Source organism: Terrapene carolina, unplaced genomic scaffold, assembly GCF_002925995.2.
Source record: "Terrapene carolina triunguis isolate 2854851 unplaced genomic scaffold, T_m_triunguis-2.0 Scaffold130, whole genome shotgun sequence".
NCBI lineage: Eukaryota > Metazoa > Chordata > Testudines > Emydidae > Terrapene > Terrapene triunguis.
Genome location: NW_020664481.1, coordinates 39,184,234 through 39,206,462, shown reverse-complemented (window position 1 = coordinate 39,206,462; position 22,229 = coordinate 39,184,234). Strand labels below are relative to the sequence as shown.

At 37.8% G+C, this 22,229-nt stretch overlaps 1 protein-coding gene across 1 annotated transcript; it reads left to right on the top strand.

Annotated features, from left to right (window-relative positions):
- The first annotated feature begins 800 nt into the window (after nucleotides 1–800).
- UBA2 (ubiquitin like modifier activating enzyme 2) lies at nucleotides 801–22,025 on the top strand. Its single transcript, XM_026652618.2, has 17 exons — nucleotides 801–1,034; nucleotides 3,528–3,611; nucleotides 3,919–3,989; nucleotides 6,028–6,092; nucleotides 6,639–6,739; nucleotides 6,924–7,045; nucleotides 10,180–10,247; nucleotides 10,573–10,694; nucleotides 11,842–11,941; nucleotides 12,597–12,757; nucleotides 16,344–16,439; nucleotides 16,558–16,668; nucleotides 16,754–16,909; nucleotides 17,589–17,685; nucleotides 18,236–18,341; nucleotides 19,184–19,320; nucleotides 20,974–22,025. The coding sequence occupies exons 1-17, from the start codon at nucleotides 891–893 to the stop codon at nucleotides 21,153–21,155; spliced, it is 1,923 nt and encodes a 640-aa protein (XP_026508403.1). The 5' UTR covers nucleotides 801–890; the 3' UTR covers nucleotides 21,156–22,025.
- Nucleotides 22,026–22,229: the final 204 nt, after the last annotated feature.

Genomic DNA, 22,229 nt, shown 5'->3' with positions numbered 1-22,229 from the left:
AACGAGGAGCACAATAGGGGTTAGGTATGGGCTTGATTGTGAAAACAGGGATATAAGAAGTTTGAGTCCCAGCCCATTTACACACAAACGTTTTTGTATGGGAAGCTTCTAGTACAGACAGCACACACTGCGTTTGTATTTAGCACGTAGAAGTGAAGCTAAGCTGTGCCTCTAAGGCTAACACGTTTTAAAAACAAGTTAAAACATTATTCCTTTGTAGATAAGCATTGCTAAGCTATGATTACAAATGAAAAGATTTTTTTTAACCGAGATGGTGTAGGCACCACGCAGATGAGATCAAAAAGCAATAGACCCCCCTCTGCTTACACTTCAGATAAGGCGGTTTTCACAGCACGATAGCAATCCTCCCCAAACTGTTGGTCTTTAAGGTGCCACTAGACTCCTTGTTGTTTTTGTAGATACAGACTAACACGGCTACCCCCTGATACTTGACTCCCCAATCTGTGTTTTTGCAGTGAAGACACAATTGGGGGGAGGACAGGACTACAGCCACTGGATCCCAGCTGGCAGAGGGCGGAAGCCGTTGTCACCCTCAGCAGCACGTGACCCAAGCCCACCAGGAGCCATTTTTCTGAGCCCTTCGCTAGAGTAGACTTGTGTACAATACAGAAACTGAGCCCGGCTCTTCTGCGTCTCCACCCGCCGCTGTCGCCACTTGGCCCTCAAGCCACGCTAGGCACGTTCACTATCGGCTCCTGGCGTTCGGAGCGGCGCGTTCTCCTCCCCGCCGGCAGGGGGCGCTGCGACAGTTACAGGCAGCGGAGGCTGCTTCAGTGTGGGCTGCGGCTCGTCGTTGTCCCGAGCGCGGCCCGGCGCTGAGGAGAGACGCGCGGAATCGCTGCCCGCCCGCGCGCTGCCTCCCCCTCGCCATGTCCGTGCCGGTGTCGGGAGCCCTGCGCAGGGAGCTGGCGGAGGCCGTGTCCGGGGCTCGGCTGCTGGTGGTGGGAGCCGGCGGCATCGGCTGCGAGCTGCTCAAAGATTTGGTGCTCACCGGCTTCAACAACATCGACGTGGTGCGGCCCGGGGCCGGAGCGACCGCCGGGCGGGGAGAGGGGACCGGGGCCGGGGAGCGGATACGGGCTTGAGGAGAGCGGGTCGGAGGGAGCCGAGCCCGGCCCGCTTTGCGGGGGTGGAAGCAGGTCGCGGGGGGCGGGCAGCAGCAGCTCCCGGGGCCGCCGGCGGAGTGTGCGCCGTGCTCCCCTCCCCCCTCATTGTGTGTTTTCAAACTGCTCCGACCCGCCAAAGCTGCAGGCACTAGGGAGGGGCTGCACCGTCCCGCAGGGCCCCCTGCGCATGGGCCTCCGGGGCTGGAGGGAGAAGAGGTTACAGTGGGTGGGAGAGGTGGGAGCTGGCTTGGCAGGGCTGACGGGGGATGGCCTGCGTTGGGCGGATGGGGAGTACTTACCGCTTGTGTGAAAAGAAACCCTGACAGAAAATAAATAAAGTTCCAAGCCCGGGGACCCCCAGTATCAAACCCAGTGTAACGATGGTGCGCGCTTTGCGTGCTGTAGGAATTGGCTGTCCAGAAAATACTGAAGACTAGAGTGAGATCTCTCGCTCTCCAGGAATTCAGATGTGTTCTCTGAGAATTCACTAATAACATCTGCATGGGAAGGCACCGCTGTCTGTCTTTCCCCCACAGGGATTGTACAGTCACATGCGAAGTAGAAGCGTCACTTCTCCGAAAGCTAGTAGACAGCAACTCATGTGGGAAATAGCATATCGTGTTTGCCGCTTTTCAGCTGCCCCCTTAAAATCTTAGCAAAACGTCGGTGTTAATTTTTGCTTAATGCTTGCTGTCTCTTAGTAGAGATGTTAATATCTTGAACAGACTGCTGTTGTAGTCTGCTGGGTGACACTAAAAGCGAAATATGTGGGTGGTGAAATTGTATTTTTAGATACTGAGTTGTAAAACTGTCAGTCTTGAAAGTCCAATTCTGATACTTTCTTCAGGCTGTTGCTTTCACTTTTGTTTCCTGATGCTAATCTCTAAACAGGAGTATAGAAGAAGAGGCAAAAAAAAAAAAAGAATATTAGAATTTTGGTCAGAAAATTAATGTCTCCAAATAAACCTGGTTTTCAGCTCTTAATTCATTACTATCATGTAATGCAGTTGTGAAGAAACTTTTTTAAAAAGGCAAATTATAAATTTAGCAGGTATGTTAGGCACCTGTCTTATATCCATCACTGTTTTGACCTGTCTGCATTTGGCCATAAACAAAGTTTGAAAATGTGTGGAAAACACAGATTTTAAGTTTAGTTCTGAGAAGTTTTGTTCATGTCCAAACGTGCTTAACAAACCAAATTAGGAACTTTTATCTGAAATCACGTTTTGACACTTGGCAACTGGTTTCCAGACCCATGGCCATGTTCAGCCATTAGTATGTTATTCCACAAGCAGTCCCATTTATTTCAATATGTTCCGGGTGGAGTCAACATTAATATTGTGCCAGTGAACCAAACCTAGCAAAGAGAAAAAGATGAACATTTTTCTTCATTGTGAGGCATTTTTTGTGTTTTCCTCACTTTGTTATTACTGGACTCTTGTTAAAAAATATCAAGTACTTTTGTTCCAAAGATTGCTGTGGCTGCCTTGGAAAATCAAGGTTTATAAGCCAGGTAAATTTTCCACTGGCATGTTTAGTATTTTGCTTGTGCGCCTGTTTTAGGACCCTGTCCAACTCTAGCATAAGTAGGGATTTGATCAGGTCCTTAGTTTTGTTCCCTTTACTCTTCTTTCTCTCTCTCTCTCTCTCTCTCTCTCTTTTCAACAGCAGTTTGAGAGTGTTATCAAAATTTGACTGTGGAGAAAGGGGCTGAGGAATAGACGAGAATGAGAGCAAAGCTATAATTGTGCAAAATACTTTTGTTATTTTTCAAAAATTATTTTTGTCCAATATCAGTAAAATGAAATGTAAGGGTTCTTAGGAATTAGGACAGTGTCAATTTGGGCATGTTGCACATCTTGGATATTTTGTGGCATATATTTTTAATCTGCCTCATGGCATGAGTAGGCATTGATGTCAGCAGGTTTGTCTAACAAAATTTTATTGTTGAACATAATTTTGATCGATCAAGTTAGGTGACAGTGCTGAACATGATTAGTCCTCTACACTGATTGCTAAGTTATGGTCAGCATTTTCATCTAACTCAGTTTTTCAAAACAGTTCAAATGTGATCAGTTTTTGATATGCAGAACTAGTTTGCGTAATCCCTGTATTAGACTGTAGTGAAGGCTACTGTGTCACGATGTAAACTGAAATATACTAAGATACACATTCATCTGGAAAAAGAGAAATAGAAGCTACTGCATACCTGAAATGTGACTGAGTTAATATTGATTTAAGAACTTTCACTTCTGCACTTCACTTGATAAACTACAGTGGATCTGAAAATTGTGCTCTCTGAAGATAGCATGAAGAACTACTCTATTTTAATGTTACATACTCTGCTTTTGATCTGTTTAGTTTGTAAATGTGAAACGGCTGCCTCTTATGTACTTATAGATTGATCTGGATACTATTGATGTCAGCAACCTAAACAGGCAGTTTTTGTTTCAAAAGAAACATGTTGGGAGGTCAAAAGCACAGGTAAGGAGAAAATTTTGAAAAAACTTACCTTTTTCTAATGAAAATAATAAACATCTTTCATGTTATGAATGTAATATTAAAATAGTTATTGTACATACTGAATCAATGTTGAAAATGTATGATTCATATATAGCTTGTAATATTCTTTTCTGCTTTCTAAAATAATTGATGGAGTAAGTATTAGTTGATACAGTATTTCTTCATTTTAAAAAATTAAACCCCAGTATTAATGCATAATGTTGCAGATTTGTTGGATCTTGAATGTAAGGAAGAAATATTGGACTACCAATTGTTTGTTCTTTTCCAGGTTGCCAAGGAAAGCGTGTTACAGTTTTACCCAGAAGCTAATATTATAGCTTATCATGACAGTATCATGAAGTATGTTTGTCTTAAATTTTATTTAAATACTCTTATTATTGGGAATTTCATTCATATGTATGTATATGTATGTATGGATATGTATAAAACATGCAGTTTTAAGGAGGAGATTTTATAAAATTACTAAATATTGAAAAATTAGCTATAAATATGAGGCTACAGCAAACTGAGTGACTTGAGTTTGGGCATGAACTTATGAATTTTCTTTTAATGATATTTATTCAAATGTTTGTATCCAATTTCTCCTTTTTTCAACCGTTGTGGAAGTTTTCTAGAACAGTGTTACTCAGCCTTTTTGATACCAGGGACCAGCTTTCTGCCTTCCTACACTGTGTCAGACCGACACCAGTCCACAGACAGGTCATTGAGAAACACTGTTCTAGAACATTGAATTCTGCTTGGGCCTCATGTACTAAATGGATAAATATGTAATTTGAATATTTTTTAAAAGTACGTTGAGTTCTTAAAAACCAGAAGACACTTTAACATGCGTGGAGATTAACACATTTGCATATTCTACTCTTATACATGTGAAACACTCTTAAAATCATAATTTGACCCTAACTCTGTGTGTCAACAGTTAACATATTTAAAAATCTAGTTAACAGTTAACGTCTTTAATGTACTAGATCAATACAGTACAAAATACATCTTTCCATAAGCTGGAGTAATTCTAATCGTTTCATTTGTGTTTTTCCAGTTCTTTCAATACCACGTTTTACGTTGTGTTAATGTTAATTGTTGACACACAGGCATTTAAATCTTTATTAGCTTCACCCTTTTTCTTCATTCCTAAAATTTTTAAATCCATTAAATGTATTTTCCAGAATATACTTCTCTTCTCCCATCAGCCCCTTTCCCCTGCCTTTAAAAAAAAAAATGGAATTTTTTTCTAATTGGGTTACAAACGTTATAAACAGGTTAACAGTTAATGTTATAACATTTGCTAAATCAACATCGCTACAGTATTTGGTTTAGAAAGTTAAAATGCGAATTAAAAGATGCAGTCAAATACATTTTTATAGTTCAACTTTTTGTTTTGCTTTCCCTTTATTAGTTGTAAAACGCTTCAGCATTTGGAAAAATTCTTTGCATATTAAATTTGCCTCTTTCACTACCAGACATTAACATTTCCCCCCCTTTTTTCCAGTGGAATTTATATGCACATCGTGCTTTCTGTTTACAAGTTTTTTCATAGCTATTAAATGGGGACTTTGGGGATATGTAGTGCATTCTTCCCCAGTGTGGCTGAAAAGATTTTTGTGTGAATTATAATGGTCAATATTGGCAGAAATTTGCACAGTTCTGGAAATACTATTGGTGAGTTAACTACAACTCCAGAACTAAAAAGGAGAATTTTCACCCTGCTTTGGATCATGGGTGTGATTTTTTTTTTTTTTTTAAGTGTAACTACAAAGGACATTTTCCACCAGACAGTTTTATAGACTAAATGTCAGTAATAATAGGAGAGGTAATAAATAATGCTGTTCAGTAAAAGTAGTTCTTTATTTTTAACAGTTGGTGGTTATGTATTTTGTTTGTGCATATATTGTGTTTGTATGTATATTATTCTATTATATTCTATGTATATTATTCTAAACATTTCTAAAAGTTTCTGTGTGTTTAAGAACTTTGAGTAATAATACCATATCTCGGAGAGAAATTAAAACTAAATTTAGAAAAAAAAAAAAACCTTCCAAAATAACTTATAACTAATAGCATTTTTAAATAAAAAAGTCATATTTTTAAAGTCCACTGTTTTGGGCTTCTAAGTCCAGTAGGGAAGCTTGGAATAGCTCCTTTTCAGTAGTATAATGTTCCCATTCCTAGCCTTGCAGGGTTGAGGAATATGAGACTTTAAATTGGGCAGAGGACAGGTGAAGTAGTTAAAGGTGAGTGGTAAACTTAGCTTATGTCTGTGCAATTTATCACATGGATATCATTTCTGCTTACATTGTTTGTGTGTAGAATTTCTGCTGTGCCATAATAACCAAAAGCCATTTAGTAAGCTGGTTTTAATATTTTTTCTTTTCTACAGCCCTGACTATAATGTAGAATTCTTCCGGCAGTTTACATTGGTTATGAATGCTTTGGATAACAGAGGTGAGGTTTCTACTTTTTTATGGCTTTATTTCTGAGATGAAATAAATGTGACCTGCACATAGAAGTGTAGAAGCTAAAAATTACGGAAATCTGATGTCAATTCTGACATTAATGCTCTTTGCAGCCTCAGGTAAGTCACTCAGGCTCTGTCTCTGTTTCGCCACCTGCAAAATGAGGCTACTGCTTACCTACTTCACTAGGGCGGCTTTAACGTATCCTTCATGTTTGTACAGTTTGGACTTTGAAAATGAACAGTGGTGTATATAGTAAGTGCTAAGAATTAAAAGTGTGTCCCCCATGGTAGGAAGGTCCCCTTGATGTGTATACATAACTACATTTTAGTTGGAGGTTTCTATATTAAAAACAGCTGTTAATGTATTGTACTAACTGAAAGATTGGTGTTATGAGAGAGGCATGGTGGTGTGTATAATGAAATGGGGTAGATGCAGATATATATTATGCAGAAGGCTGGTCTCCAGCCTTTCCAAAGTCAAACATTCTTTTTTAGTTAATATTAAAATTAATCCTGAATGCTTTCTCTTCCAGCTGCACGTAACCATGTGAACAGGATGTGTCTGGCTGCTGATGTTCCTCTTATAGAAAGTGGAACTGCAGGCTACCTTGGACAAGTAACAGTTATCAAAAAGGTTAGTTGGTATAACGTTTTGTTGTTGTTTGATTCATTGATTCTTTCGGACAACATAGGCTGGATAATGTCCTTTATGTTTATTGAGATATTGCTAACATTGTCATTTTTTTAATGATGAATACCATAACAATAGCTATCACAGTGTGACTTACGGAAATAGTTATCTTTGCCTGAATCTATAGGGAGTGACAGAGTGTTATGAATGTCATCCTAAACCAACTCAGAAGACTTTTCCAGGCTGCACAATTCGCAACACTCCATCAGAACCTATCCACTGCATTGTGTGGGCAAAGTATTTGTTCAAGTAAGTAAACATATTTTAAGAAAATAGCTATCACACTGCACACTGTTTTCTAATTTCTAAATGTATCTCCAGCAACAAAAAAATTAAAATAGGCAAATTAAAAATTACTTTACAGCATCCTTTTTTCTTTTCCAAACTTCTACCACTTTTGAGGAATGCACTGAAAACCTACTGATAACTTGCCCAATCTGTTTCACGTAATGATAGAACAAACTCTAAAAACAGACTGATATTCTAGTATCACAAAGAGAAACTGGCAAAAAAAATTTTCAGGCACATTGATGAGAGTTGATTGGAGGTGTGTTTGCCTATTGCTTCATTATAAATCGTGTTTTGTGGGAAGCCAAGGCATATTTGCTACCATAATTACTTCATTGATTGAAGAAATTTGCTGCCTTTTTAGAGGCATCCGCTTACTTCAGTAGAAATAAAAGGGATAGACACAGTATTGTTGGAGTTATATAAATGAGGTAATTTAAGAGAAACTTGGCTTTACAGCTCATTTTGTTTCCATTTAGGAAACAACGGTGCCATTTAGCTTTGTGTTGTCTTGCTGAAAAGAACATAATTTAAGATTAGATGTTACCTGCAAGATCTCAGTATGACCTCGGGACTACATTTCTGAGCTGGAGATTTATTATTACAAAAGTTTTCTCTTCCTTTCATGTTGACTGGTTGATAGCAGTAAAGATCATAAGCTTTGAGGGAAATGTATTAAAGGCAGTACCCTCTCGACAGACATTTGAAAGGCCACGAATACTAACTCCTTCTGTGCCTTAGTTTGTTTTCAATTATAAACTGCATTACATGATAGATGAGTCTAGCTTCCTGTTGAGCCAGAATAAAGAGATAGAGGTGATTTTTGATAGTTTCTTGCCTTTTGTTTCAAATATAAGTTCCCAGTCATAGGTCTTGGTGTTCCTTCAAGAGGTTAGGTCATGCAGCCTTAAAACAAAATTGCCATGAGATGAACTTTTTTATTCTGGAATTTTTCTGTTCATGGGAAAGATAAATAGCTCTACTGCAGGATGGGACTAGTTAATGTCTCAGTCCATGTTTGTAAGAACTTTCCATTTGGAATTCCATTCTTCACTTTATATCAGCTCTATAGATGTGCAGACTATGGGCATTTTGTTTTCTTGCCCTATAACTGTGTGTGACATTACCCAGGGTACAATCTGAATTGTTTAACAGCTGTGTCCCCTCAATTCTCCAGCCTGGGTGCCTTTTACCCTGCTTCCCTGTGAGAGCAATCACTCCTGGTCTGCATGTAAATTACTCCCAGCTATATTGTATGAGTGCTATGGCCAGCCGCTCTTGAATTACACTTCAGAGCAACACCAGCAATTTCCCAGTTCCAGACTTTCCCCAGAAGTGTGCCCTCTCCTGGACAACACAAGCTCATATAAAGTCCATCATTTCATTAATAGAAAATGAAATGCACAAATCTTGTTATCCCAAATGAAGTTTCCTGAACACTTCAAACATACTGGTTTAGATAAAATAATAAAACAAGTTTATTAATTATAGAAATAAACATTTTAAGTAACTACAAGTAATGAGGCATAAAAGTCAGAATTGTTTACAAAGAAATAAAAGGTAAAAACGGAACTAATACCTAACTTAAGGTAAGTGAATTCAAAGCAAAAGGTGTCTCTCACCACATGTTCTGGCAGTCTTACTAGCAGAATTCCTTTCAGACAGGATTCCCCCCTCAGTCCAAAGCTGTTTTTTTATTCCTCAGGTGTTGTGGTTGCTGTGGGGAGAGAGAAAGGAACAACTTGGGGCATCTGTTCCTCATTCTTATCCTTTTCCTCCTCTTTGAGAATCATCTCCAGCTGAGATTCAGGAGAGAGAGAGTCTGAGGGGACAGGAACCTCCAGTTGTTCCTTTACCAACATGTAAATTTCTCACTCTCACCCTTTTTCCTGCCAAAGAATGGCCATTTAACCAGGTGATGGTCTATTTGATTTTGTTGACACCTGGCTGAGGCGTCAGTTTGCCTTTTGTCTCTGAGGAATTGGTTTGTGACTGCTTCCCCAGTTTTGGAAAATGTCTTAGTAACATCATTCAGTAGAATCTTATAACTTTATATACAATGTTGGCACACACATTGTACTTGGACAATAATGATCAGCAAATTATGAGTTTTCAAATGATACCTCATGAGACATACTTTGTGCAAAATTTGTCATAGTTTTGAAAAAGGAATGAATATGGGGTACCGACTGTCACGCTGTGTATGGCTGACTTTTTATTAGTCTGTTCTCTTATCAAAGTATGCTCCCCTCTCAGAATATTTTGTGCATCATTTTTGGGGTCCAGATAAATTTGGTATATACATCACACTTCCATGCTCTAGAAGCTCTGAGAAATTATCCTGTGGCGCAGGGGTGGGCAAACTTTTTGGCCCAAGGGCCACATCTGGGAATAGAAATTGTATGGTGTGCCATGAATGCTCACATAATTGGGGTTGGGGTGCGGGAGGGGGTGAAGGCTCTGGGATGGGGCCAGAAATTAGTTCAGGGTGCGGGCGGAGGCTCCCGGCTAGGGCAGGGGGGGAGGGGTTGGGCTCTGGGTGGGGCTGGGGATGAGTAGTTTGGGGTGTAGGAGAGTGCTCTGGGTTGAGACCGAGGGCGGGAGGGGGATCAGAGCTGGGGCAGGAGGTTGGGGAGTGGGGAGAGGCTCAGGGGTTCAGGCTTACCTCAAGCGGCTCCCAGAAGCAGCGGCATGTCCCTTCTCCGGCTCTTGTGCAGAGGTGTGGCCAGGCAGCTGCACGCTGCCCTGTCTGCAGGCACCGCCCCTGCAGCTCTCATAGGAGCTGGACAGGGGCCATGCCACGGCTTCTGGGAGCCTCATGGTGCGGCCCCCAACCCTGCTCTCCAGCTGGAGCTCATGGGCTGGCTTAAAATGGCTTGTGGGCCGTAGTTTGCCTACCCCTGCTGTGGTGGCTTCTCACAATATAAATACTAGATTTAACACAGCTGTGATGGTCAAGTAGAATAGACTGGGATAATTAAAGCATCTATCACTAATTTTTTATGACAGGCTTTAAAAAAACAGGTATAAATAAGTAACTACTTACTTAACAATTATCTTATGATAATCTTGTGTTTTGTTTTTTAAATACATAGTCAGTTGTTTGGTGAAGAAGATGCTGATCAGGAAGTATCCCCTGACAGAGCTGATCCTGAAGCTGCCTGTGAGTGACATAAATCAGTCACTTCATTGTATATCAGTTGTGTTAATAAAAATGTCCTATTCAGTTTTACAGCTAGTTGTATGATATTCAATTAATATTAGTCTATTAAGAGACAATCCTGAGAACTGTCTACTTTCCCTTCTCCTTTTGGATTCTCTGATAGGCCAACGGATTGCAGAGGGAAAAAACCTCTGAATACTTCAAAGACAGGTGAATGTTCAGTTCTATTCCCTGGATAGCTTTAGTTTATCCACGATGAAAAATATTTTGGGTCACAACTTGCTTTTTTTAAATTCAAAAACATAATCAACCTTTTATTTTATAGGGGAGCCAACAGAAGCAGAAGCCAGAGCAAGAGCATCTAATGAAGATGGTGATATTAAACGTGTTTCAACTAAGGAATGGGCTAAATCAACTGGATATGATCCAGTTAAACTTTTCACTAAGGTAGTAGTTTTGCTCCCAATATGTATTTTTGTTTGAAGCGTGTGCATATTATAAACTTAAGTGAAATTTTTCAACTTGGATGCTTTAAGTTAGCAGTCAAATCTGATTATTTAAGAAAAATAATAATCATGATATGATACTGAGGCCTTGTCTACACTGCCACTTTACAGCGCTGAAACTGTCTCACTCAGGGATGTGAAAAAACACCCACCTGAGTGATGCGAGTTTCAGCGCTGTAAAGTGGCAGTGTAGACAGTGCACCAGCACTGGGAGCTACTTCCCTTGTGAGGGTGGGTTTTTTTACAGCGGCGACTACACAGCCACGTTAAAGCGCTGCCGTGGCAGCGCTTTAATGTTGGTAGTGAAGACATACCCTGACAGTAGTTCTTGGTGTAGCATTGTGGTTCTACCACGTATACTCTTTTCCCTGTGCTCCAGTGGAGGGACAGTTACCAGCTGCCTCTGTTCCACCAGAGTAATGACTAAATGGTAGTTAAATTTACAGCTGATTTAGTTATTTTTAAAGAGGAAAAATTCAAAAAATATTTTTGAGCTCTGTGGGAGCCCCTCCGACATACTCAGACTGGCGCCTGCTTATGGGAAGGTTCTCCTTTGTGCTCTGGGTGCAACCAGTCCCAGGAACAGGGATGTAGATGCTGTTTTAGAGTCCCTCCCCAAACGGTTGTACCTAGTGGACAGAAGTTAGGAACAGGCATAAGGACTGTGATGTTAAGCAGTGCAGGCTGTTACCATGGTCCTTAGAATTAGACAACTATTTAAGTTGACATATAGGTAAAAATGCCCTTCAGCACACGTGCCCATACTTGCAATGACTACTTCAGTGTGTGTTTGTGTGGTATCACTATTCCCTTGGCACTTCATGGATGATAAAATATTTTGGGTGCTAAGCACAGCTTATTTCTATTTTACATAAAATAGTTAATGTTTTAGGAGTAACTTTTCAATATCTATTTCCCCTTTGTGCCTTCTTGAAGGGAGGGGAATTGTTATATAATTGTAATCACTGTGGCTGAAAGTGCTCTCCGGTAGAGAAACACAAACTCTTAATCTTAAAGTAGATTTAAAAATGAAGTAAAACAAGGTACATATCTTTACTTTGCTTTTCATTTTTCATATTGTTATGTAGCTTTTCAAAGATGATATTAGATATCTGTTGACAATGGATAAACTGTGGAAAAAAAGGAAACCTCCTGTACCATTGGACTGGATTGAAGTACAGAATCAAGGTAATCTTTTTTCCCTTTTTTTTTTTCCTTTCATTTTTTTTTTGTTCTTGTATGGTATACTTAAGAATTCAACCATATAAAACTGTATGCACTTCACATATCATTGTAACTATTTAAAAATATTGATTTTGACTTTATTTAATTCTTTGAAGATTTGCTGTTTCTATGGAGAATGAAAATGCCTTTCTAAATTTGACTTGCATTTGCTATTTCAGGTTTTAAGTACACAATTCTGTAGTTCTCATTTTAAAAAACTGTATGTCACGTCTTCAGGTGAAGCCTCATAGAATACACTGATATATCCTCAACTTTAACAATCAAGTGTTGTTTAAACTATACTTCATTCTTGACAATAAAAATGTCTCATACTGAGATTGTCTTTGGACTCCCTTCTGTGTTTGTATTAGTTACAGCAATTTTGCGTTTTCAGCAGTCTTACTGATATGAATATACTACAATTTAGCTTTTGAAAATGCAGAAGTAAGTGCAGATTTGTTATAAACTATTTCAATCACTCTAGTTTGTGGTTTGTAATTGCATGTTTTCTAAATGGAGTACAATTTTACTAAAATTGGCAAATCTGACATCTTTAAGAAGACTTCTATGAAATTCCTAAATATTTGTAATCTTAACTTTTTTTTCTTTCATTTTGAAGAGAAAAACATGTCTGATCAACAGAATGACTCCTCTTTAGGCCTGAAAGACCAACAGGTTCTAGATGTCAAGAGCTATGCACGTCTGTTTTCAAAGAGTGTTGAAACTCTGAGAGTTCACCTAGCTGAAAAAGGTGATGGAGCTGAGCTTATATGGGATAAGGTTAGTTCAGAAGATGTATAAGAACTGGTCATATGCTAAGTAAACATGCTAATCAATTATTAAAGGCTTAGTTTGATTGTAGAGCAGTACTTCTAGGAACAAAAAATAGATCTGGCTATTCATGTGAATGCCTGTTTGTACTTAGCCTTTAACAGATATGTACAACAATAGTTAAAACAGTCTGGCAGATAAAATTGTAAAGTGCAGGTAATTCCATAATAAAGTACGTATATTTGGGGGAGTGCAGGGCTGCTGTCCACTTTACCCATCCTGGTCCACAGCCAACCCGCTGCTAGGACCTTGCCCCCTCCCTCCTGAATGGGGAGGCAGATATAAAAGAGCAATGGATTTACCCATGGTCACACATTAAGCAGAAGGATCAAATATTTGGAAGTAAAATAATTACAGTAACTCCTCACTTAAAGTCGTCCCGGTTAATGTTGTTTTGTTTTGCTGATCGATTAGGGAACATGCTTGTTTAAAGTTGCACAGTGGTCCCTTCTAACATCTTTGGCAGCTGCCTGCTTTGTCTACTGCTTGCAGGAAGAGCAGCCCGTTGCAGCTAGCTGTTGGGGGCTTGTAACCAGGGTGGACTGGCAGCTCCCCTATCAGCTCCTCTATCAGCTCCCCCTCCTCTAAGTTCCCAGTGCTGCAGCCACCCAGCAGGCTAGCAATTGCAGCTGCCCTCTCCCCACTGCCATGTGCTGCTCCTGCCCTCTGCCTTGGAGCTGCTCCCCAAGACTCCTGCTTGCTGTGAGGGGGGGGGGGGAGGGAAGGAAGAGGGAGGCTAATGTCAGGGTGTCCCCCTTCCCCTGCTCCTGCACCCCACTTACCCCATCTTCCATAGAGCTGGGGGGACACACCAGGGCTCAGGAAGGAGGGAGCTTGCAGCATCTGGTCTCAGCAAGCTGATCTAATTAACAAGGCAGTGTACTTAAAAGGGGAAATGCGCATATCTCTCTCTCACACATACCCCCTCCCTCCATTCCTGCTGCCTTGTAGAGTGAGAAAGTTAACCCTTGAGGGCTCAGCTAATTGCTAGTTCATCATTTAGCACTAAGGGAAATATCCCACCCTCTGATTCCTCCACCTCAACCAAGCTTCACAATCATCATCACTGTGTACCAATATTAAATTGTTTAAAACTTCTACTGTGTATGTGTATATATGTATATAATATAGTCTTTTGTCTGGTGAAAAAAATTTCCCTGGAACCTAACTCACTCATTTATATTAATTCTTATGGGGAAATTGGATTTGCTTAACATGGTTTCGCTTAAAGTCGCATTTTTCAGGAACATAACTACAAGGTTAAGTGAGGAGTTACTGTACTTTTAAAAGTTGACACATCTGCTAGAGCAGTGTGGAGCAGTTTTGCCACTTCTAGTTGTGGCTTTTAAAATAATTTTACTTTGTTAGTCAGAAGAGAGATATGGTAATACCTTTTATTGGACCAACTTCTGTTGGTGTAAGGGACAAGCTTTCAAGCTTCTACCAAGCTTGTCCAGTCTACCAACAGAAGTTGATTCAGTAAAAGATATTACCTCACCCACCTTGTCTCTCTCATATCCTGGGACCAACACGGCTACAACAGCGCTTGAAACAACAATGGAAGATACTGAATTTATTAGTCATATCCATTTAATTCCTCTCCAATATAGGCCCTTACACAGAGGTGTAAGGATGGAGCCAATTACTGTGTAAAGCTAGTGCAAAACTCTAACCATAGACATCTGATATATTATGAAACTTTGTTAAAGAAAAGTGAGGAACAGAAGAGTTGATCTGGCCATTGTCTGAACATCAGAAATAATGTGATCTTGTTTGTGAGCTGTGGCTATCTGAGTAGAAATGAACAACGGAGAGTTTCTTTTTAAAATGACCTCACCACACTTTAAGCAGTGGGGGCCATTGTCTGGCTTATCAGAAAAGGCCAGGGGCAGCTTCATGTCAGGTCAGTGTGGGAATGTTAACCATCCTCCCCAGGTGACCAGAAGAAAGGAGGGACTATTTATGTCCACGCAGATTGGCCTAGACAAGGGGGATATATTTATTTTTTTGCCTTCACCAAAGCTGGTTGGGGGCAAAAAAAGTTAGCAGGGATTAGGCTGTGATGTTGCAACTCGTGTAAGCTTGGGGCTCATGCAAGTACTCCATAGGGAAGGGATGCAGTGATTAGATAAAATTGGTAAGGGACTTAAAGGAGGTACTCCTTAAAGGTGCGGAAACAGGGGCAGGGGTTCAGGACTCTTGTGACTGGTACAGCAGGGAGTAAATCCATTGCTCTTTTATAGCCCCCCACTCCCTATTCAGAAGGAGGAGGCAAGATCCTAGCAGTGGGTTGGCCATGGGCCAGGATGGGTAAAGTGGGAATGTGGACAGCAGCCCTGTACCCCCCAGGTATATGTACTTGATTTTGGAATAACCTGCACTGTACAATTTTTTCTGCCAGGTACTTCCAGACATTTAGGAATAAAATTACAGCCTAATTAAACCGCATCCAGTGTCTCATGTCCTCTTTTTGGCATAGCCGAACAATAGTCTTTCTGCAGTACACTTGTATAGTAAAAGATCTGGATTGTTGTACTGCCATTTCTGAAAAAAATGTGGTTGGAACAAAGAATTGTTTATAGAAACAACATATAAGAAGTGTCAAATTTCAAACTGAATTATCAGTGAATCCAATAATGTCAATATAATACAAAAAGACAAAATAAAAGATATGACTTCAGTCACCTTGTCTCTCTAATATCATGGGTCTGACATGGCTACAACTACACAACATACAATAAAATATAAACACAGATTTAAAAAGACAAAACAGTTAAGATGTCAAATTAGTAATAGATAATATAAAGTCTTAATATTATTAATACATTTTTTTTAAAAATCCCACTAAAGCGCTAATCCTGCAAGCTACTATGCATCAGCATACCATCAGGATCTTCACTTAAATGCCATAAGTTCAAGACTGTTTTTCTTCATAGTTGAAAACATCCAACACCAAATACAGGAAAATGCTTTTATGCTGTATTTTAGGGTCTTTCCATATTGGCAGTTGTTTGATAAAAGTAGAATCCTGAACTCCATGGTTTGGCTTTGACGTGAAGGAGAAAGATACTTTTATTTTTTCATTGGATGCCAGTGTGATAGAAGAATGGTCACAGATTTGGAAATTAGGAGGTTCTGAATTCTAATCCTGGCTCTGTTGCTGACCTGCTTTGTAGCCCTGCACAAGTCACCTCACCTGTCCTTTTTCAGTTTTCCTATCTGTTATTGGAGATAAGACATTCACCTACTTTCAGGGATGCTGTGAGGATTAGTGTCTAGAACTTGCTTTGAACATTTAAAGCATTATGTAAATACATTTACAAAATGAAAATACTTAGTATTTATATTTGTTTAAAGTACCACACTGCCTAAAAGTTGAAACATAATACTATCTGAAAGAAGAAATGCACCAATTTGAATTACTGAGTATTGTATAAGATCTCTCAAATTGTCTGTATTTATGGTAATAGACTTTTGCAAACATTTCTTCCAATTTAAAATGTATTCTACAATGTTTTGTTAAACTTGTTGGCAGGATGACCCATCTGCAATGGATTTTGTTACTTCTGCTGCAAACCTCAGGATGCACATTTTCAGTATGAATATGAAGAGCAGATTTGATATCAAGTGTAAGAATAAAATTAATAATGACTTCATTAAATGAAGTATTTTTCTCTAGCACTCTTTTAAAGGTTCATGCACTGGAAAAAAAATCTATTTCTGCTTTTTTTTTTTTTTTTTTTTTATTAATTGCTGGAAATATAATCCCTGCCATAGCTACAACTAATGCAGTGATAGCTGGTTTGATAGTGTTGGAGGGTTTGAAGATTTTATCAGGAAAAATAGAGCATTGTAGAACGGTAAGTGAGATAACATTTTTGCTTTTGTTTTTAAGTTATTCATTATATATTTGACCCTAATTTTTTGCCCTCTTCTTCCTCAAAGATTTTTCTAAACAAACAACCAAACCCAAGAAAGAAGCTACTTGTTCCTTGTTCCTTGGATCCTCCAAATCCCAATTGCTATGTGTGTGCAAGTAAACCAGAAGTGACAGTGAAACTTAATGTACACAAGGTTACTGTGTTGACATTACAGGATAAGGTAAAGACTCTGAAACCTTAAATGTCATTTTTTACTTAGCCTTCGCATTTTTTTTTAATTTAAATCTGAGGTTAAGTACCCTTATTGTACTACAAAATTTTGTTGATATTTTAACCTTTTTTATTAAGGTATGTTGAGGTTAGCAATTATGGTACTAAGAGGAGAAAGGGGAACAAACTAATTAAATATACTTTTTAATTTGCATTTTAAAATCTGTAAGGGAAGTCTAAAGACAAATGTCAGTTTCAGAGATTAATTTTGTTAAATAGAAAATGAAATTAAATTCCCTAACTGTATTGCTAGTAATACCTCAGATTATTAAAACTGACTTGTTAAATCCTACCGCAAAGAGCTGCTTATACAATACTGTCATTGTATAGGAATGTTTGAATTTTGTAAATTTTCAGTGAAAGTAATAAAATCCATTATAACATCCTGTCTCTTGCTGAGTATCTTAAAATTAGATTTTAAAAAAACCTAAAAGAGAGGGCCCCAGTTACATACTGTAGACGTTTTTTGTATTGACTGGGTCTTGAGATTCCAGTTATGGTGGAGGAATTTAATTTGATCAAATGAATAAGATATATTTTTAATAGGCTTTAAATGCAAATGCCTCAAGAAGAAGAAATTATTGATCTTAAAATAGTGTGTTCGATATTTGTCATTTTTATCCTTTCAGATAGTGAAAGAAAAATTTGCTATGGTAGCACCAGATGTACAGATAGATGATGGAAAAGGGACTATTCTCATATCTTCAGAGGAGGGAGAAACAGAAGGTATGTCCATGCTAGCGTTCTGGTTCGTTTGAAACGGCATTAAGTCCAGATGGCTTAGTATAGTGTTGTTTGAACCTTTTTATTAGTAATCCTGTGTATAAAACAAAAACCTCCCCAGAAGTTGTGCACAAATATATTAAAAGATATTAAGGGTTAAGTTGGATGCAGAGCAATCAGGAAATGGAATCAAAATGTTTTTCAGTTCCTTTATTCTTCTGTTTTGCCAAGGTAGTGGAAAGATCATAAGGGTTACAGTGTGTATATAAAAATGGGGTGAAAATGAATAAGAAGACTCTGAATCTTCTGGCTTTATGCTTTAAACTCTACCTATAAAACTTGAATGTATATTTGTACCTTTTTGAATTATTTTATAATGTAGGAAACATTTTATTTAAAGAAAACAAATGTACCTTACCAGTCTCGTTTTCTTACAGTGAATTACTTGTTTTAAAAAGCAGACTCCTATTCATTGAAGTACTAGTACTAATTCTAGTTCTTACCATAATTTTTGTAAAAATAAATTCTGTAAAATATTTCACTATTTTCGTAGCAAATAACCACAGGAAGTTATCAGAATTTGGAATTCGGAATGGCACTCGGCTACAAGCAGATGATTTCCTGCAGGACTATACGCTGTTAATCAATGTGCTTCACAGGTAAGGATTTTGGAACATTTGTTTTCTTATATATAATATATATTCTATAGAATTGTTCTAAGGAGAATTTTAAACACACAAGTTTAAAACATTAAATGACTAAAAACATATGAAGACTTTGGGAACATTTGTCTTACTGTTGGATTGAAATAATTGACAATTTTACTGCAAGAAAAGGAACTTGGAGAGATCTTAGTTTAATTAAACAGTTTTATGATACACAAACAAGAATGTAGTGTATTTGCAAAATAAGTACAGTTGGTGGATCTCAAAGGAGAAAAGAGGTATAGCTTTCTGGACTATCATATCAAAAACTACTAACTAAATAGAAGATTGCTTGACTACTTAACTACCTGTGATCAGAATAAGGGGTTGCATGTTTGGTGCTCAAACTCAGTAGTCAGTTGAAAATCTTGGCCTGTTTTTTTACCTGTATAGAATGCTTCTAGAACTAAGGTAAACATAATTATGTGCTGGGGAAGCTGAGTAAATTATTTACATTCTTATAAAATAGATTCATTCACTCAGCATTTGTGATGAACACAGAAAATGGGCATTTAAATTGAAGGAAACTGAGAGGAAAAAAAGTTCAAATGACTATTTCCCTCAGTGGTGGTGTTATTTGAAGAGGCATTCTCAGACAGGCCATTGAAGCAAGGTGTGTATGTGAATACAAAAAGCATGTCAGTCAGGAGGGAGCTTGAACAGCTTTTCTGTTTATTATCATTGTGATAATTACATGTTGCTCTCTTAGTAGTGGAGTCAGATATGTGGTTTTGTTTATGAAAAGATCAGTGTGGATGCTTACATGTTTGATTAAAAGTTTATGGGTTTTTCCACAGTGAAGATCTTGAAAAAGATGTAGAATTTGAAGTTGTTGGAGATGGTCCTGAAAAAGTTGGCCCCAAACCATCAGAACCAATTTCTAAGAACATTACCAATGGTAGTGATGATGGAGCACAGCCATCAACTTCAACAGGTAAAGAATACTTATGCGATTGAATTAAAAGCTCCTTTTTCTAGAAACCTACCTGTTTGATTGTGCACTACAATTAAAACATAAAATAAGTGTCCTTTACATGATGACTTAAAGCTAAGTCAGTGTTTCTAATGTGAAATGGCAGTGGGGACCAAGATACCTATTATGAAGGCATCTTATGTGTATATAACATATAAATAGTAAAAAATGAACCTTTGAGATTATCATTAAAATGTTAATATTTTATCTTAAATGTAAACTTTTTAAAATCTGAACTACTTGAATAGTTTTTCTTATAAGGAAGATGTTGTTTAACGGCAAAGGATTTTGCAGGCATAGAGCAGTTAAAGGACTAGAGTGTCATTTGCAATGATTGTGTAAAATAGACTCATCATGTCGTCATACTGTATGTTGGTGAATAAATAAAATTATTTTTATGAACCCACACAAAGCAAATACTTCCTGTGTTGCAGCTTTTGAACTGGTTGATGCTGGTGGTAGTTTGACCAAAAAAATCAATTATATAGATAGATATACACACACACTAATAATATCTAGCTCTTAAATTTTATTAAATTTTTAAATTTTCATCAGCAGATCTCAAAGCAGTTGTATTATCCCCATTTTACAGATGGGGGAACTGAGGCACTGGGAGGGATGTGTCAGCCAGTAGGACAGTACCAGGGCTGGGTATAAAACCAAGTCCAGTGTTCTGGGCACTAGGACACACTGGGAAAAAGGAGGCACTTAAAGCAAAGTGCGGTGAAAGCAGTATTTGCTAACCAGAAAAATATCCATACCTTCTCCTGCAGTTTTAGAATGTCTGTCTGTCTGAAGGTATCCTAAATAGTTTAAGAAATAACTCAAATGGATATGGGACGCTAAAATTTGAGTTAAGATATTTGAAACTTCCTACTATGCACTCAGAGGTAGCACAGAAGCACAGATTATATGAAACTGAAAGCTTGTTTTGTGTAGACATTATTATACGTGTATTCTGTTTTATAGTTTTTCGTGGTTCCACCCAAAATATATATGCAAAAAAGTGATCACTTTCCCATGCCACTTAATTTATTACTTTTTCTAAATTGAGAATAAGCATTAGAGTATGGTCAGAATTATTTCAAATTTAGATAGACACAATTTTTATAAAACCTTCGAAAAAAGTTTCTACAGTATATTCATATAGAAAACAGGGTTCTTAAAAGGTAAATCTACTTTTCTAATGTATCCTTTCTGTTCTCTTTACATCTTCCATTGTCATCTTTTAGCCCTTTGTTAACACAGCTTCCCGTCTATTCTTTTTCTCTATTCCTGGTTCTTTTTCACTCTTATGGAATATGACTGTTAATAGAAGTTCTAGTTATTCACTAAGAGTAAAAGTTGAAGATGGACTGGGACTCAAGTGTGTAATTATTCTGGACTTAAAACACCTGCACATAGGGCATATGTGCATTTCATACTGACTTTGCATGTGCACAAAGATTTTGCCAATTAACCCTTATCCCAACAAAAAAGTATTGGACGTTCGAGGGTGGGAATGGCTTATCAAAAAACAATCAGTGCATTTTTTGCATTGAAAGCATTTTTCTATTTTTGTGCTAAATGAAATAGTCAGTTTTTAGAGTATACCAATTGATTATTTTTTTTTAGCTCCAGATCAAGATGATGTATTGATTGTTGACTCTGATGATGAAGGTCCTTCGAGCAATACTGATGATGATATGGAAAATAAAAACCGCAAGAGAAAACTAGAAGATAGAGAGCATGTCAGTACAAAGAGAATGCGTACAGACCAGACAGAAGAGCAAGATGACATAATAGCACTAGACTGAGTGCAAATACCCAACGATAGAACGATATAGATAATGTAATACAATAAGATATTACTTTGGGGTGTGTTAAATGTCCAGAACTAGACTATTTTTATGGCCTTTGTTCCCAGGGAGAATCACACCACTGGCTTACAGAATTTGTGTCCATTCCTCTTGATGATAAAGCACTCATTTCAATAGAATCTTAGAAGTTTTCCAATATCCTATATTAAATGTAGTAGAAACTTAGTTTATAAATACTTAAACATAAGTATTTGCTTAAACAGTCATGAAAACAAAGCATGTTATTTTTATGTAAATACGTTTAGATATAATTCATTAGGACAAAAAACTACTCTTGTTTAGTAAAGGGTCATCATTTGAAACCCAGATTTATAAATATTAGATTTTTATTTTCGCTAGACAAAAAATATTTTTAGCCTAGATCTAACCATTTTTCACACCCTCAACTAATTTGAGATAGCAGATTCTTTAAAAACAGAAATAAGAAGTGCTATGTTTAAACTCTCTGATCTTAAACATCAGCTGGCACTGTGTACATTACTGTAAAACAATGTTAATTTACTCAAGTTTTTCAGCACGTACTGCCTGGTATGTCAATGTAAGAAGCAAATTTTGTGTATTGTTACAGTTTCAGGTTATTTATATTTGCTGTTTTGTAAAACTCCAATACTATTACTATACTGTACATCTCATGGACCAAATAAACGACATCTGAAATACTTGCTATATCTGTTTGCACAGTCCAAGTTTGTGTGGAATTCTGGGATATTTTACAATGTATACAGTCTTCAGAAATTAATACTGTACTATCTTCATTTTTGAAACATAATCTCATAGTACAGAACTTAAAAATTAATTTGTTTGAGGTAGAAGGGGAATTTTTTTTAATAAAACTTTTTTTCCAATCAATTATTGGCCTATTCAATGTGAGCATTTAAACCACCTTTTTCCAGGTTGTAATCTCCAATGAATATTGCTACTTAATGGCTTTGGAAAGGGCTGGCACTGGTCTTCATGTGGTTCGTTAGATTACACTAAAACTACTGTTATGGATTTCTTTCTAACAAGAAG